The 14,527-nt window shown below is 50.6% G+C and overlaps 1 protein-coding gene across 1 annotated transcript; it reads right to left on the minus strand.

The window, feature by feature from the left end:
- Positions 1-12,786: 12,786 nt before the first annotated feature.
- Positions 12,787-13,479, minus strand: LOC127770845 (leucine-rich repeat extensin-like protein 3). Its single transcript, XM_052296627.1, has one exon. The coding sequence runs from the start codon at positions 13,477-13,479 to the stop codon at positions 12,787-12,789; it is 693 nt and encodes a 230-aa protein (XP_052152587.1).
- Positions 13,480-14,527: the final 1,048 nt, after the last annotated feature.

Raw genomic sequence — 14,527 nt, forward strand, 5'->3', positions numbered from 1 at the left:
TATATTCTGATAATACTAGAAGATCCATGCACTTTTTTAAGTACATACTCGATATTATCTGCTATATGTCTTGTCTTCTTGAAAATATTTTTCAGGAACAATTGAGCACTCGAGTAGGTTGTGGTCAAGTACACCGCATTATCGAGAACGATCTCGACAAATGCAGAGTCGTCACGCCCAACCTACCAATGAAGACCGACGACCTATCTCATAGCACCGGCCATGGCTGGACTACTCGAGAAAAGGTTGTTAACGGATAATTCCTCGCGAACGCCGTCGGCTTGATCACCCGACATGATTGCGAACGGACATCCGGATATGCTACGAGTTGGGTGTGTGAGTCATGCTGGTGTCACGCCCCGAACTAGCCCCGAGCGGAACTATCTCGTGACGCCCCAAATTAACCTGTTAATCGATACCAGTCCCAGGAAACAGTACTGGTATCACAGGAAGACAGAATATCACAGCAACAGAGGTCTCTTTATTATAGAGTAGGAGTACAGTTATGTTGGGCTGCGGACAGATCCCGAGCTCACAACTGCATTACAAAAGGGAAAGCGGAAGCTAAGACTTGGACCAATCATCACAGGCGCGACTTGGGAACTAGGCCGAAACCCTAAAACTCATCGTAGCCGACTTGCTCTTGGAAAAACTCCTCGTCAGCGGGATCCTCTTCATCTTCTTCAGCAACTGGGGGGGATTATTTATATAGAGCAAGGGTGAGTACGGGAGTACTCAGCAAGCCATGGGGATTAAGTGTTTAATGCAGGCTTCAAGGAAAGGCTGTTGTTTTTGCAATTGATTTTATTTAAACTCTTTTCTGAAACAACTAAGTGAGTGCTTCTCAAACGACACGGATAAGACAGTGCGTCTCGTCCGGTCGGAGTATGTGCAAGGTATCAGTCTTTTGAATTGATCAAGGTTGGCATCCGGCCAACAGCTTTCAAACGGCCACCTGGGCCTGGCTGATCCCATCAGCCGCAGATTTTCCAAACATCGAACCCAAACCACATCAGCAAATCTCACAAAGCAGTAGTCAAACAAAACTACGCTAGGAATCACCTCACATCCGCCCATGACCGTGGGCACGGCTGTTCGAACAGTTTAATAACCTCTGCAGAGAGGGGTACACTTTACCCACACGACATTACTAACCCGGATCATCCAGCCCGTGCAAAACGGCCACGACTAGAGACCTTAAGGCTTTCATGACAAGGCATTTCGAACGCCGACACAGGTTCACCATATGCCAACGAGAGGGGTCCCAGACCAACACCAGATTAGGTCCCAGACCTCCCCGACACCACCCCGTTGAATCCACATGTCTCTTGGCATCATGGCTCCCCCGATTAGCTAGTTACTCAGCCAGGGGTATCCCGTTCCGCCCATGTGGTCGCACTTGTCTTATGTTCGGATGAAATTCCAAGGAAACGGTCCTTAAGTATAAGAGCGGGAGACCGTACACCTGGTATGTTCCCCGGTCCGCGATTTTGGAAATTCATTTAGTTCGCAAGCACCGACCCAGGTGTTGGGTTTTCCAAGTCTTTTGTAAAACCCAAGTTTTACCCAAGATGTTTCTCAGATTTTAAGTTTGAAGGCGACCGTCGATACTCGTGCAGAGTGCACGATTACCGAGGCGCAACTAGGTGGTTACAAGGGAACATGGTATAATCAATTAACAAAGGAAGGATCAGATGCAATAAGTTAGGTAGGCCCATCGGTCTGCCTTGCAGACGGGGCAAACAGATTAAGTGCAATCCTATCAATGCATAATATTTTGCAAGCAATATAATTAAGTTCAAATATAGGCTCGATATGTTCAAAGGTGGCTTGCCTTGCTCGAGATCTTGAGCTTGTTCCTCGAAATCCTCGCACTGCGGGTCTTCGGGCTCCGAAACTACACGCGAAACGGGACAACTCAACAAACGGCGAAAATTAAGCCCTATTAATGACCTCTAAGCATGCCATTAGATAGATCTCGAAATTTGAGGAGTTTTGGAAGTTGAACGGAGTCAAACGGACTTACGGTTGGGAAGATATTGAATTTTATGATTATTGGATTTTTGGTCTAAAGGAAAAATGATTTATTTAAATCCTTTTTGAAAAGAAAAGAAAAGAAAAGAAGGAGGGAGGGGAATTAGACTTCCCTCGGGCGGCTAGGGCGCGGCCCGAGAGAAAGGGGCGGCTCGGCCGAGCTTAATGGGCCGGTCGGCCCAAGAAGGCGGCCCAAGGCGCGCGCGCGGGCGGGGAGGAGAGAGAGAGGGCCGGTGGGCCGGGTCCACCTTGCGTGGTCCTGGGTGGGACCCGCTTGTCGGCGGTTCGGCTCACCGTGAGCGAGGTGCACGCGGGGCGTGCTAGGGTTTGGGGAGGGGAGGCGCGGCGCATGCGCGCGGTTCGCGGAGGACGCGGTGCGCGGGCCCACGCACAGCCTCACGGCTTGCGGTGGACCGCGCGCGCGAGCGGGGCGGAGGGCAGCGGCGGACCGGGGTCAGCTTAACCCGGTCGCGGCCGAGGTGGCGCCGACGTGGCGCCTACGTGGCTGCCACGCGGGCCGGCGGGAGGTAGACGATGACGTAGGCCGGAACGGACGGCGGACGGCGGCGGCGAGCGGCGGAGCGAACCACGGCGATACAGGCGAAAGCGAGCACACCGGGAGGTTGCACGGGACGAGGGGAGACGAGCCAACGGCTCGGATTCGTCGGGGGATGCTCGACGGCGGCGGATTGCGGCGGCGGCAATCGGCGGCGAGAGAAGGGGGAAACGGCGATGGCGCGACGGGAGACCGATTCGGGCGAGCTAGAGCATCTATGCGACTCCGGGAATCCGTTGCTAGCGTCGGATTGGGCGGAGCTACGCCGAGCGAGGCCGGCGACGAGCGGGCGCTACGGAGCATGGGCGGCGACGGCGGCAAGCACACAGCGAGCGGCGGCAACGGTCGGGGCGGCGCCAGCTAGCTACGGGGAGGCTACTCGTGCTGCTACCCAAGTCTAAGGGGAGGAGATGGAACGAGAAGGGAGAACGGAGGGAGGCACTACCGTGCGGGGGGGGGGGGTGATGGGGCGCAGTGACGAGAGGCCGACGGCACGGGAGTGATCTCTCCGGCCTCGGGCCGGGGAAGAGGAAGAAGACGAGCGCCCGGAGTCCCCTTCCGCGTCCTAGCGCGCACCGGCTCCTCCGGCACACGCGACGGCGGCGGTCGGCGAGAGGGACGGCAATGGCGCGAGCGAAAAATGGGGAAGATTGGGAGGGGAAAAAGGAAGGGTGGGCGCCTGGGTTTATAGGGCGGCAATGTCGGTTTGGAAACCGACCTTGGGCGGTCAAGGCGCGAGCTAGCGCTCGGCGCTTGCGGCCAAAAAGGGCGACAGAGGCGGATGACGCCGGCGGGGAAGAGAAAAGGAAAAAGGAAGGGAGAAAGGGGGGCTTGCCCCTTGCCTCTTTGGGAAAAGAAGGGGGAGAGAGGGCGATGAGGAGGAGCCCTGCCTCCTTTCCTTGGAAGCACGCACGGGGAGAGGCGGGGCCGAGTCGATGACGACGGCGATGACGGCGGGGGCGGTTTGGAACGGAGCGGCGACATGGACGGCAGGCGCGGGCAGGCGCGGCAGAGGCTGACGGCGGCGGCGACCAGGCGGTCGGCCACCACGGCGTGCGCGCACGGGAAACAACGGGCGGCGCGGCGATTTGGGCGGCGCGGCTCGGGCACGCGGCAGGGCAGCGGGGTCGGGCGGCGCAGACGGCGCAGGCGCGGCACGGGCGGCGACCACGCGGGCGCACCCCGAAGCAACGGCGCGCGGGGCCGATTTCACGGGCGGGGAGCTCGCGGGGATGGGGGCGGGGAGAGGGAGAGCGAGGGGGAGGCGCTCGGCGTGGCTCACGGGCAGAGCGGGGAGAGAGGGGGAGAGAGAGAGAGAGAGATGGGGAGGGAGGGAGAGATGGGCTGAGAGGAATTCGGCCCATCGAACCCGAGGGAGGCAAAATAGACTTTTACGGAGGGATTTGATTTGGGAAGGATTTGGATTCGGGATTGAACTTGACGATAGATCGGGGATCTGAGATCTGAGATGGCACGAACACTAGACAACAAGCAAAGAAACAGATTTCGCAATTAGGGTTTTTAAGAGATAGTTTTCCCGCTAGGCGCCACGACGGAACGGGCGCTACAGCTGGCCACATGAGACGCACTTGTAATAAACCAACTCTAGCACCTCTATTGGTGTTCGAGAGATAATTCTACACGTTCGCTGGTCCTCGAACCAGTGCGTAGCAATCTCTCGCACCGCACCTTTCATTGGTGTTCGAGAGATGATTCTACTCGCTCGCTGGTTTTCGAACCAGTACGTAGTAATCTCTCGCACCGCAACCTCCATTGGTGTTCGGGAGATAATTCTACTCGCTCGCTGGTTCTCGAACTAGTACGTAGTAATCTCTCGCACCGCAAACTCCATTGGTGTTCGAGAGATAATTCTACTCGCTCGCTGGTTCTCGAACCAGTACGTAGTAATCTCTCGCACCGCAATCTCCATTGGTGTTCGGGAGATAATTCTACTCGCTCGCTGGTTTTCAAACCAGTACGTAGTAATCTCTCGCACCGCAATCTCCATTGGTGTGCGAGAGATAATTCTACTCGCTCGCTGGTTTTCGAACCAGTACGTAGCAATCTCTTGCACCGCAACTTCCATTGGTGTCCGAGAGATAACTCTACTCGCTCGTTGGTTCTCGAACCAGTATGTAGTAATCTCTCGCACCGTAACTTCCATTGGTGTTCGGGAGATAATTCTACTCGCTCGCTGGTTCTCGAACTAGTAAAACGTAGCAATCTCTCGCACCTTAACTTCAGATGGTCGAGGTACGACTACAGCAATAACTCAGCGGTCCGCGCACCATGACTTCAGATGGTTGAGGAACAGCTACGACTGGTCTTCGACCGGCAGCGTAGCGGTTCTCGTACCACAACTCCAAATGATCGGGAGACACCTACTCACTGGTTCTCAACCAGTCAATCGTAGCGATCTCTCGTACATTTACTTCTAGTGGTTGAGTTACGACTACACCTGGTCCTCGACTAGCGGTGTAGCGATACTCCCACTACTTCCACTTCTAGTGGTCGAGTTAGGACTACTACCTGGTCCTCGACCAGCCATGTAGCGATACTCCCACTACTTCCACTTCTAGTGGTCAAGTTACGACTACTACCTGGTCCTTGACCAGCCATGTAGCGATACTCCCACTACTTCCACTTCTAGTGGTCAAGTTATGACTACTACCTGGTCCTCGACCAGCCATGTAGCGATACTCCCACTACTTCCACTTCTAGTGGTCAAGTTACGACTACTACCTGGTCCTTGACCAGCCATGTAGCGATACTCCCACTACTTCCACTTCTAGTGGTCGAGTTACGACTACTGGCTGGTCGTACTCCCACTATTTCCACTTCTAGTGGTCAAGTTATGACTACTACCTGGTTCTCGACCAGCGGTGTAGCGATTCTCCCACTATTTCTACTTCAAGTGGTCGAGTTACGACTACTACCTGGTTCTCGACCAGAGGTGTAGCGATTCTCCCACTATCTCTACCTCAACAAAGTTGATATCAGGTACACAATATCGCCAAGTGTTTTACCCAGAGATCCCTTACCACGATGACACCTAGCGTTGAAACCTATCCTACTGTCCCTTTATGCCGTCTTGACAAGGCCTCCGAGGAACCTAAGGGAACTTCGGCTGGGGACGCCCAGAGCCGATAAGGCCTTGTCGGATCCTGTAGAGACAAAAGACCATGTAAGATCTGGTCGTGTAAGAGTTCTCGCTGTGCGTATTAACCAAGCCGTGTAATCGGAAATGGATTTTCCAACTTCACGGCTAGGGGCTAGGATCAGTGCTTATTCAACCAAGGCAGGTCAAAGGTCTAAGAGCCTTATCTTCCGAGAGCGATTCTCCGGCGACAAGGCTGGGGGCTAGGGAGAGTGTATAACTCAACAAACTGACTAATCGAAGTCGGTAAAAGAGTAGACGCTCATATACAAAACATAGGTCTGTAAGTTTAATTCATTTTCGGTTATTTCTATGGCTCTATACCAAGATCGACTAAAGCGAGTACGACAAATGTTGACAAAGTTCCGTCGCAGACTCCGCGCCTTCTCGATCACTCGAGAACGGTTGGTGGATCTCGACAAGGAATACGGAATGAAGAGATGGTGTACCCGCCGAGATAAAATTTCTTGACTTCAATCCAAATTCTCGATTACAGCAAGACGGGAGACTTAGTCGTATGCTCTGTACTTTCTTGGTTGACATCGGAGGTTGACTCAGACAAACCCGCACGAGACTGATGAAGGAAGTCTAACGTTATCTCTGAACACACCGAGAACGGTCACTTGAGCTCGATAACAGTTACTCCATGGTCAGCGGTCGAGAATATGAATTCGTTCATTTGCATTGAAATCGAGGGCTACTGTCAGGGTTATGGATACCACATACATAATAGTAGTTGACTAAATCTCGGCAGGATCCACCACATACCATGTACTATATGGAAACAACATGCAAATATAGGAGGAGTTCTGGACAAGGAAAGACAACCAGAGTTCTACATGGAAACGACAAGGACTACTCGGAATGTATCCATATTGATTTCCCTAGTTCTACTTGGACAAGGGGACACCTATGGGTATAAATACAAGCCCCTCTAGGAGGAGAGGAGGACGAGGAACACCCAATACAATCGACATAGAAGCCACAACATAAAAGCCTACATACGCCAAGACACGCCGCCGGATATCGACTTCAGGGATAAGCACGGCTAGTATCCTACGGTGTCTCCGGATACTGTCAGGAGAGACGAAAGTGCTATCTCTGATCTCGCCGGGCACGGATTCGAGGAGAAAGGCTACCTTGTTGTCGATTACGAGTCAGATCGTCAGACTGCCATGTCGACAATAGTTAGATAGGCTACCCCAAATATTGTACTGGTGTGATTATCATGAATAAGAGCAATACCGGCTTCGGCCAACAGGATGTAGGGTTATTACCTGACAATTCAGGGGCCCGACCTGTATAAAAATTCTCGTCTCCATCTCTTTTACCTCAGTCTCGCGTATACCCTAGTACCAACGATCTCCATGCCATGTAAATACCGTAGTCGAGACATCAAACGTCGACAACGTGAAATGAAGACTAGATCAACACTGTCATGTAGGCGCCAAGTCAGCGAAACAACCATCTAAAACCACAGAGGAAGTCAGATTCCACCGATTTTAATAGTTAAGGGGTCGAGATATCTGGTATTGTGGTTCAGGGACACAAATCATATGGGATAATTTCGTTTCTACCCTCACTTTCTTCTCCAATATTGATTTTACTCCTACCTTTTAGGGTTTTCGTTTTTGCCCCCACTTTTTTTAACCGAACAATCCGTTTACCCCTGGTTTGGATGGAAGTTAGTGGGACTGAGTATATGGCAGTAAAAAACTAGAGAAGTAAAGGAAATATTTTTTTTTTGAATTTGTGTGTTACCTTTTTACCCCTAGCAAATATCTACTAACAGAGGAGAGAGCCTTCACGATTCCTCTTTCTTCTCGCGATTCTACCAAGCAGCGGCGGCAGCTAGGGTGGAACGCAGATCCAGTGACATTCTCCCGTGACATTCTCGGTGACATTGAGTCACTGACATGTGGGACCTACATGTGCCTGGACCCACGTGGGTCCCACACGTCAGTGACTCAATGTCACGGGGAATGCAGCTCCTCCCACCGCGAGCAGGGGAAGGGTAGGTGGCGGGGAGCGGCGGCTAGGCGGTGGGGAGCGGGTGGCTGCCTGGCGGCGGGGAGCGAGCGGCGGGGAGAGGGATAGGCGGCGGCGGGGAGAGGGCTAGGCGGCGGCGGCCGAGAGGGTGTTGGCCGAACGGTGGCTTCGCTTCCACCTCCGGCGTTCGGAGGCGGCGCTGCCGCTGCATCATCTGCCGACGCCGGCAACAAGGCGCCACCGCGGTGCAGGCTGGAGACGGACGAGGTGCTCAAGCTTCTCGTGCTGATCGGCAGGCCAAGCCAGGGAAGAAGAAGGGCAGTGCCAGCAGGCCAGCTGCCGTCGAGTTCGGGCCATTTGCGCCGCCCAAGCTGGTCATCTCCGGCCGGCAGCTGGGCTTCAGCCAGTTCGCCGGCTCGTCCTCCCACTCTCCCAGCCGTTCGAGGTGACGCCTACCACCCCAGATGTTCCTGACAACATCAAGAACAAGAAAACGAGGTTGAACCAAACAAGCTGCAGCTTGCTGCTCCAACCACGTCAGCTTATTACCAAATCTTTACTCCTGTTGGGATTTGGGAAGAATGGCACAATAATCTTGATTTACTTCACCCTTATTATGCGTTTATATGTAAACTGGAGGATAATTGGGGGCAAAAACACAATGAGTGAATAAATATGGGAGAGGGGGTATAAATGTCCTTTTGATAAAAAGTTAACACCGTTAACTGCTCCATCTAAAATAGGGGCAAAAAGATTGTTCGGTTCAAAAAAGTGTGGGTAAAAACGAAAACCCTTAAAAGTAGGGGTAAAATCACACTACTACAAAAGTGATTTTTCTGTACGAGACCCCTTGATTTTTGTAAACGGACCATAACTAGTGGCGTCTGCAAAAATCGATGGTCATTTTTGCATGCGGCCCCTTAAGTGGCCCGTATGAAAAAATCGATTTTCCCATACGGGTCTCTTAAGAGGGCCGCATGCAAAAATAAGCTCATTTTTGCATGCGGCTCACTTAAGCGCCCTCATGGAAAAATCGATTTTTCCATACGGGCCACTTAAGGAGGCGTATGCAAAAATAAAATTTGAAAAATTTAAAACCAATGTATCTCACTCATATGAACTCCAAATTAGATGATTCTTTTTTCTAAATGTTTATAAAATCATGCTCTATCATGTTATTGTGTTCTTACGGCTATTATTTGGCCATTTTTCTTGTGACTTTGTTTTATCAGTTAAAATTTTGAATTTGAAAACTTCAAATAATATTTTGAAGTAGTAATTGATTTCAGCTGAAAAAGTCATCAACAACAAAGTTGTATAACTCATCAAGATATATAACTTCTATTTTAGTCATTTCTTCATCCGATAAAGTTTTTTATAAGATTGTTTACAAAATTTACATCTCTCTTATAGTTTCATAAACTATATAAGAGATATGCACATTTTGTGAACAATCTTACAAATCACTTTGTCGGATGAAAAAATGACCAAAATAAAAGTTATAGATCCTGATGATTTATACAACTTTGTTATTGATGACTTTTTGAGTTGAAATCGTTTAGTATTTGAAAATGTTGTTTGAAGTTGTCATATTTTTTTAAATTCAAATTCAAACTGTTCAAACAAAGTCAAATATAAAAATGACAAAAACAAAAGTTGTAGATCTTGATGAGTTATACAACTTTGTTATTGATGACTTTTCCATTTAAAATCATTTACTACCCGAAAAATTATTTGAATTTCTTATATTTTAAAATTCAAATTTTGTATAGTCCAATCAAACTCGGATGGAGAAATGACCAAAATAAAATTGGTAGATCTCAATGAGTTCTACAACTTTGTTTTTGACAACTTTTTGACATGAGTTGATTTAATGTCATAAAAATCAATTTAAAGTTTAAAAAACACATGATTTTTGCATTCGGACGCTTAAGTGGTCCGCATGTAAAAATAAATGCTCCATTTTTACATGCGGGCCTACTATTTCCTTCTCAACCGTTCAAAAAATTTTCAACTCACACAAATTTTCAACCGGCCTTATCTACTACTTCTCTCTCTCTCTCTCAATCCTCATCTCTTCATCTCTCTCTCTCAAATCCTCTCCTCTTCACGCACGGAGGCCGGTGGCGCGGGGCTCGAGAGGCGGCGGCGGCGGCGGGCTCGAGAGGCGGCACGCGGGGGGCGGCTGTGGCGGCCCTCCCCCGAGCGGATCCAGGGTTGGCCGCCCTCTTCCCACGCGGATCCGGCGCCGGCGCCCTCCCCACGGCGGCGACGAGCTCCCCTCGGCGACGACGAGCTCGGGGGCGGCGGATCCGGCTCAGGTGCGGCGACGACGACAGCGGCGGGTGGCGGCGGCGAGCTCGGGCACGGCGGATCCGGCTCAGGTGCGGCGAGGACGACCTCAGCGACGACAACGGCGACGGGTGGCGGTGGCGAGCTCGGGCGCGGCGGATCTGGCTCGGGTGCAACGACGACGACGGCGGTGGGTGGCGGCGGCGAGCTTGGGCGCGGCGGATCTGGCTCGGGTGCGGCGATGACGACCTCGGCGACGACGACGGCGGCGGGCGGCGGCGACCTCGGGTGTGGTGACGACGACCTCCCCACGGCGACGACGATGGCGGCGGGCGGCGGCGGTGAGCTCGGGCGCGGCGGAGCCGGCGTGGTGGCGAGCGGCGGCGGCGGTGAGCTCGGGTGCCTGGGGCTAGGGTTTTTTTTTGTGATTTTTATTTTTTTTCACGATTTTTTGTTTTCGCATGCGGCCGGCTTAAGCGGCCGCATGCGAAAGTCTGATTTCCGCATGCGGTTGCACCGGCCGCATGCGATGATCGTGATCTTTGCAGACCTTCTGGCACATGCGGTCCGTCCAACCGCATGCGAAAATGCGATCCGCCCGTTTGCAAAAACGGTTTTTGTAGTAGTGTCAATATTGGAGATGAAAGTAAGGGAATAAACGAAATTGGCTCAAATCATATTCGCACTCTAGTTAAGGGAGTCAAAGTGAACTTATTCCATTTAAAGTAGTTATTGGGCCGAGTTCATGGCCCAAATCTCGATGCAATGGTCGGGCAGGCTTTAATTTGTAGTTTGTATTACATGCGGTGTGTATTAGGCAGGGTTTACCTTACCGCCGGTAACCGCGCGGTTACCGGGCTTACCGCGGGGGTACGGTAATATAAATACCGCGGTAATCTCCTTTTATTCAAATAAATTTAAAAAATAATTTGAATTTTTGATAAATTTTACACGGTTTTGTATGGTTTTTTACGGTTACCGCGGTTACCGCGCGGTAACTGTGCTTACCGCCGGGGCGCGGTAACCCTACCGCGCCCCGGCGATTTGGGAAACCTCGGTATTAGGTAGGCATTGTTATCTTCACTGGTGGAGAAACCATCTTTGGTCGGTCGACCAGATTTTACAATAGTCCCGGTTGTATTAAAAACCGGGACTAAAAATATCTTTAGTCCCGGTTTAAAAGCTACAGGATACTTTTCAATCTTTAGTACCGGTTGGTGTTACCAACCGGGACTAAAGATCTATTTGTAGTCCCGGTTGATAACATCAACCGGGAAAAAAGATCGCCATATGCTTTACTCCCGGTTGGTAACACCAACCGGGACTAAAGATCTATTTATAGTCCCGGTTGGTAAAACCAACCGGGACTAAAGATCGACGCGGAGATCGGAGAGGTGTGCACGATCGGATCGAGGTACCTCCTCCTCTCCTTTAACTCCTCTCTCCTCCTCAAACTTATCTCCTCCTCTCATTTTTAACTCATCTCTTCAACCTTATCTCCTTTTCTCATTCTTATCTCTATTTCTCTCCTCTTCTTTTCCTCTCCTTCTCCTCTCTACTGCCAAGCCGGCGCGAGGGCGGCGGGTCGCGGAGGGCCGGCCGGCCGGTGCGGTGCGCGGTGAGGCGGTGGCTGGCGGGCCACAGAGGGTCGGCCGGCCGGCGCGGCGGTGGGGCGCGGTGGGCTGGCCGGCCGGCACGGCGGCAGCTGGCGGCGGGGCGCGGAGGGAGGGCCGGCCGGTGCGGCGGTGGTGGGCGGCCGCACGGTGGCGGGGCGTGGAGGGCCGGCCGGCCGGCCGGCGCGGCGGCGGTGCCTCGCCGCGCGTCTTCTCCTTTTTTTTTCTTTTTCTTTTTTTTTTTTGAAGAATCTGAGATTGTTGTGTGAATGTATTTGATTGGATCGAGATTGTTGTATGATGTATTTGATTTGTGTGTGATATGAATATGTGATGAATTTTGTAGAAGTTGTGATGTAATTTTTTTTTAAGATTTTGTGATGTATTTGAGTATTTGAGATGATCGATTTGTGGATTTGGAGGCAATTTGAGGATGATTGATTTGGGATTTTGGGGATGGAATGGGGTGAAATCAATATATTTAAAAATAATGAAGAAAAGAAAATAATAAAGAGGAACCGAAAAGAGCAACCGGATTAGCCTCTTTAGTCCCGGTTGGTAACTGCTTTATCTTTAGTCCCAGTTGTGGATTTTTACTCCCGGTTTTTTTACCCGGGACTAAAGATAGTGATTTTTAGTCCCGGATTCGTAGTCCCGGTTCGAGAACCGGGACTATAGGGGGGTTACGAACCGGTAGTAATAACCCTTTCTCCACCAGTGCTTGTTTATACCAAAAATGACCGTCCTTCCGTTGAGAACATAACATTAGTACAAGTTTATGCTTAGGATACCAGCTGAGTAAGGTGGTATAATTAGTGTGGAACCTAGAGCAATTCAGGTAGTAAAAATGGCTGATATTTATATAAGAAAATTCGAGCAGCACAAACAAACAAACAAACAATCCAACCAACCATTTATTTCAATCCAATGAAAATACAAACAAAGAATGAATGTAAATAATTACAAATCAAAGATCGATCGACCAGCTCTCTCGCGCACGACATGATTAAGTTCATACACGCACACATTTAGTTGTGCTAATTAATTAAGATTAAGATATACGAGTAGTACTACAAATAACCGGGTTTTGCTCATGCTTGGACGAATTAATGATCGGAGACCCCAGTTCTCCTTAATTCGCTTAATTACGACGTCGTGTGTTCGTGGTCGTGCCTGACGATGTGCTCGTGGACCTCGACCTCGTCGGTGATGTCGACAACGTTCTGCCCGTCCACCACATGCGCCACTGCGTGGACGTGATGGGATGAAGACACCTCCAAGTCGTCCACCACCACCGCCGCCGCCGCCGTCTCCTCCTCCGCCTCCCTCCGCCGCCGCGCCCGCGCCAGCAGGAACAGCCCGGCGACCAGGCCCAGGAACAGCAGACCGGCGATCGGGACCACCACTGCTATCACCACGACGTGCCTCGACGGCGGCGGCGGCGCCGGCGAGGGGTAGTAGTAAGGCGTCGGCGTCACCGGCGGTGGCGGATAGTAAGGCGGAACGCCGCCATGCCCGCCAGGCGTCGTCGACGGCGCGGGGGCAGGAGTGGGCGGGTGGTGGTGATGAGGGTGATGCGGCGGAATGTAAGGCCCAGGCGCCGGCGCCGGCGCCGCCGCCGGAGCAGGAGTATGCGGCGGGTGGTAATTAGGGGGATGATCATTACATTGCTGCGGCGCCGGCGATGGTGGTAGCAGGTGAGGTGGGACGTATGGTGGCGGCGGCGGCGGCGGAAGAAGGTGCGCTGAGCTGCATGGCGGCCGCGCACGAGTGGCCGGCGGCGGCGGCGGCGGCTCGACGCGCCAAAACGACTCGGATTGTCGTTTGCCTTTAGCCATATCTGTTTGAGCTGAAGGGCATAGTGTACTCTGCTTGGGTATATATACGTGAGCTAGGGTTTGTTGCTCACTTAAACAATTACGAGTACTAGAAACGTAACGTAGTATATATATAAATCGACATATGTGATTAGATCTATTCAGATCACATGCATTCTGCTTGTGCTAGTAGCTTGGTCCTAATAATGTTCATATGCAACGTGATACGTATGCATGCAAGCAACTCTCGTTAATTACTCAATCGTCTGTTACGAAACTGTACTACATGTAGTAGTACTACTTAAGTTTCTTCTGAAGACCTAATTAGTATGTATCGCTCAAGATCAAGATTAAGTTAATCTGTTGGCAATGCCGTACTTCACAGAGGGGCAGAGAGAGATAATGTGCGATAGTGCGTCATCACGTTATAACTGAGGTTGCATTGCATATGCCACTTCCAGGTTGGTTTTTCATAAACAACAAAATTATAGCTAGGTCGCCTCTACCATACATAGTACACATAAACAAATATCTTTTGGGGGAACATATACACAAATTAAGCAAACTTAAATTTATGTGATGAATAATACTAACAGTGTGTGCGGTGCCAAGTTGGGGTATCACAACTGACAACTGTCATGAGTCTATCCCTTAACTCGTACTCTCTCTGGTTGATAATACTTGTCGTTTTGAGACAGTAAGCTAAGGATAGACGAAATCCAGTAAGACATTGATTTTGCAAACCATTAGTTTATATTTAATTTTCTCGATCCCCTTCTGACGGACTAAGAATACGAGAAAGTTACCAGCCGAGATGGGCACGGTATCCAAAAAACAACATTGACCATTCTTTTTTTATTATAATATATATAAAAGTGTTAATAAATACTTTATCCGTTTCACAATGTAAGACTTTCTAGCATTGCGCACATTCATTTATATGTTAATGAATCTAGGCATATGTATGTGTTTAGATTTATTAACATCTACTCCCTCCGTTTTAAAATGTTTGACACCGTTGACTTTTTAGCACATGTTTGATCGTTCGTCTTATTCAAAAAATTGTGAA

Source organism: Oryza glaberrima, chromosome 4, assembly GCF_000147395.1.
Source record: "Oryza glaberrima chromosome 4, OglaRS2, whole genome shotgun sequence".
Lineage (NCBI taxonomy): Eukaryota > Viridiplantae > Streptophyta > Magnoliopsida > Poales > Poaceae > Oryza > Oryza glaberrima.

Coding starts and splice junctions, on each gene's coding strand:
- LOC127770845 (XM_052296627.1), bottom strand. CDS start 13,479: ATGGCTAAAGGCAAACGACAATCCGAGTCGTTTTGGCGCGTCGAGCCG.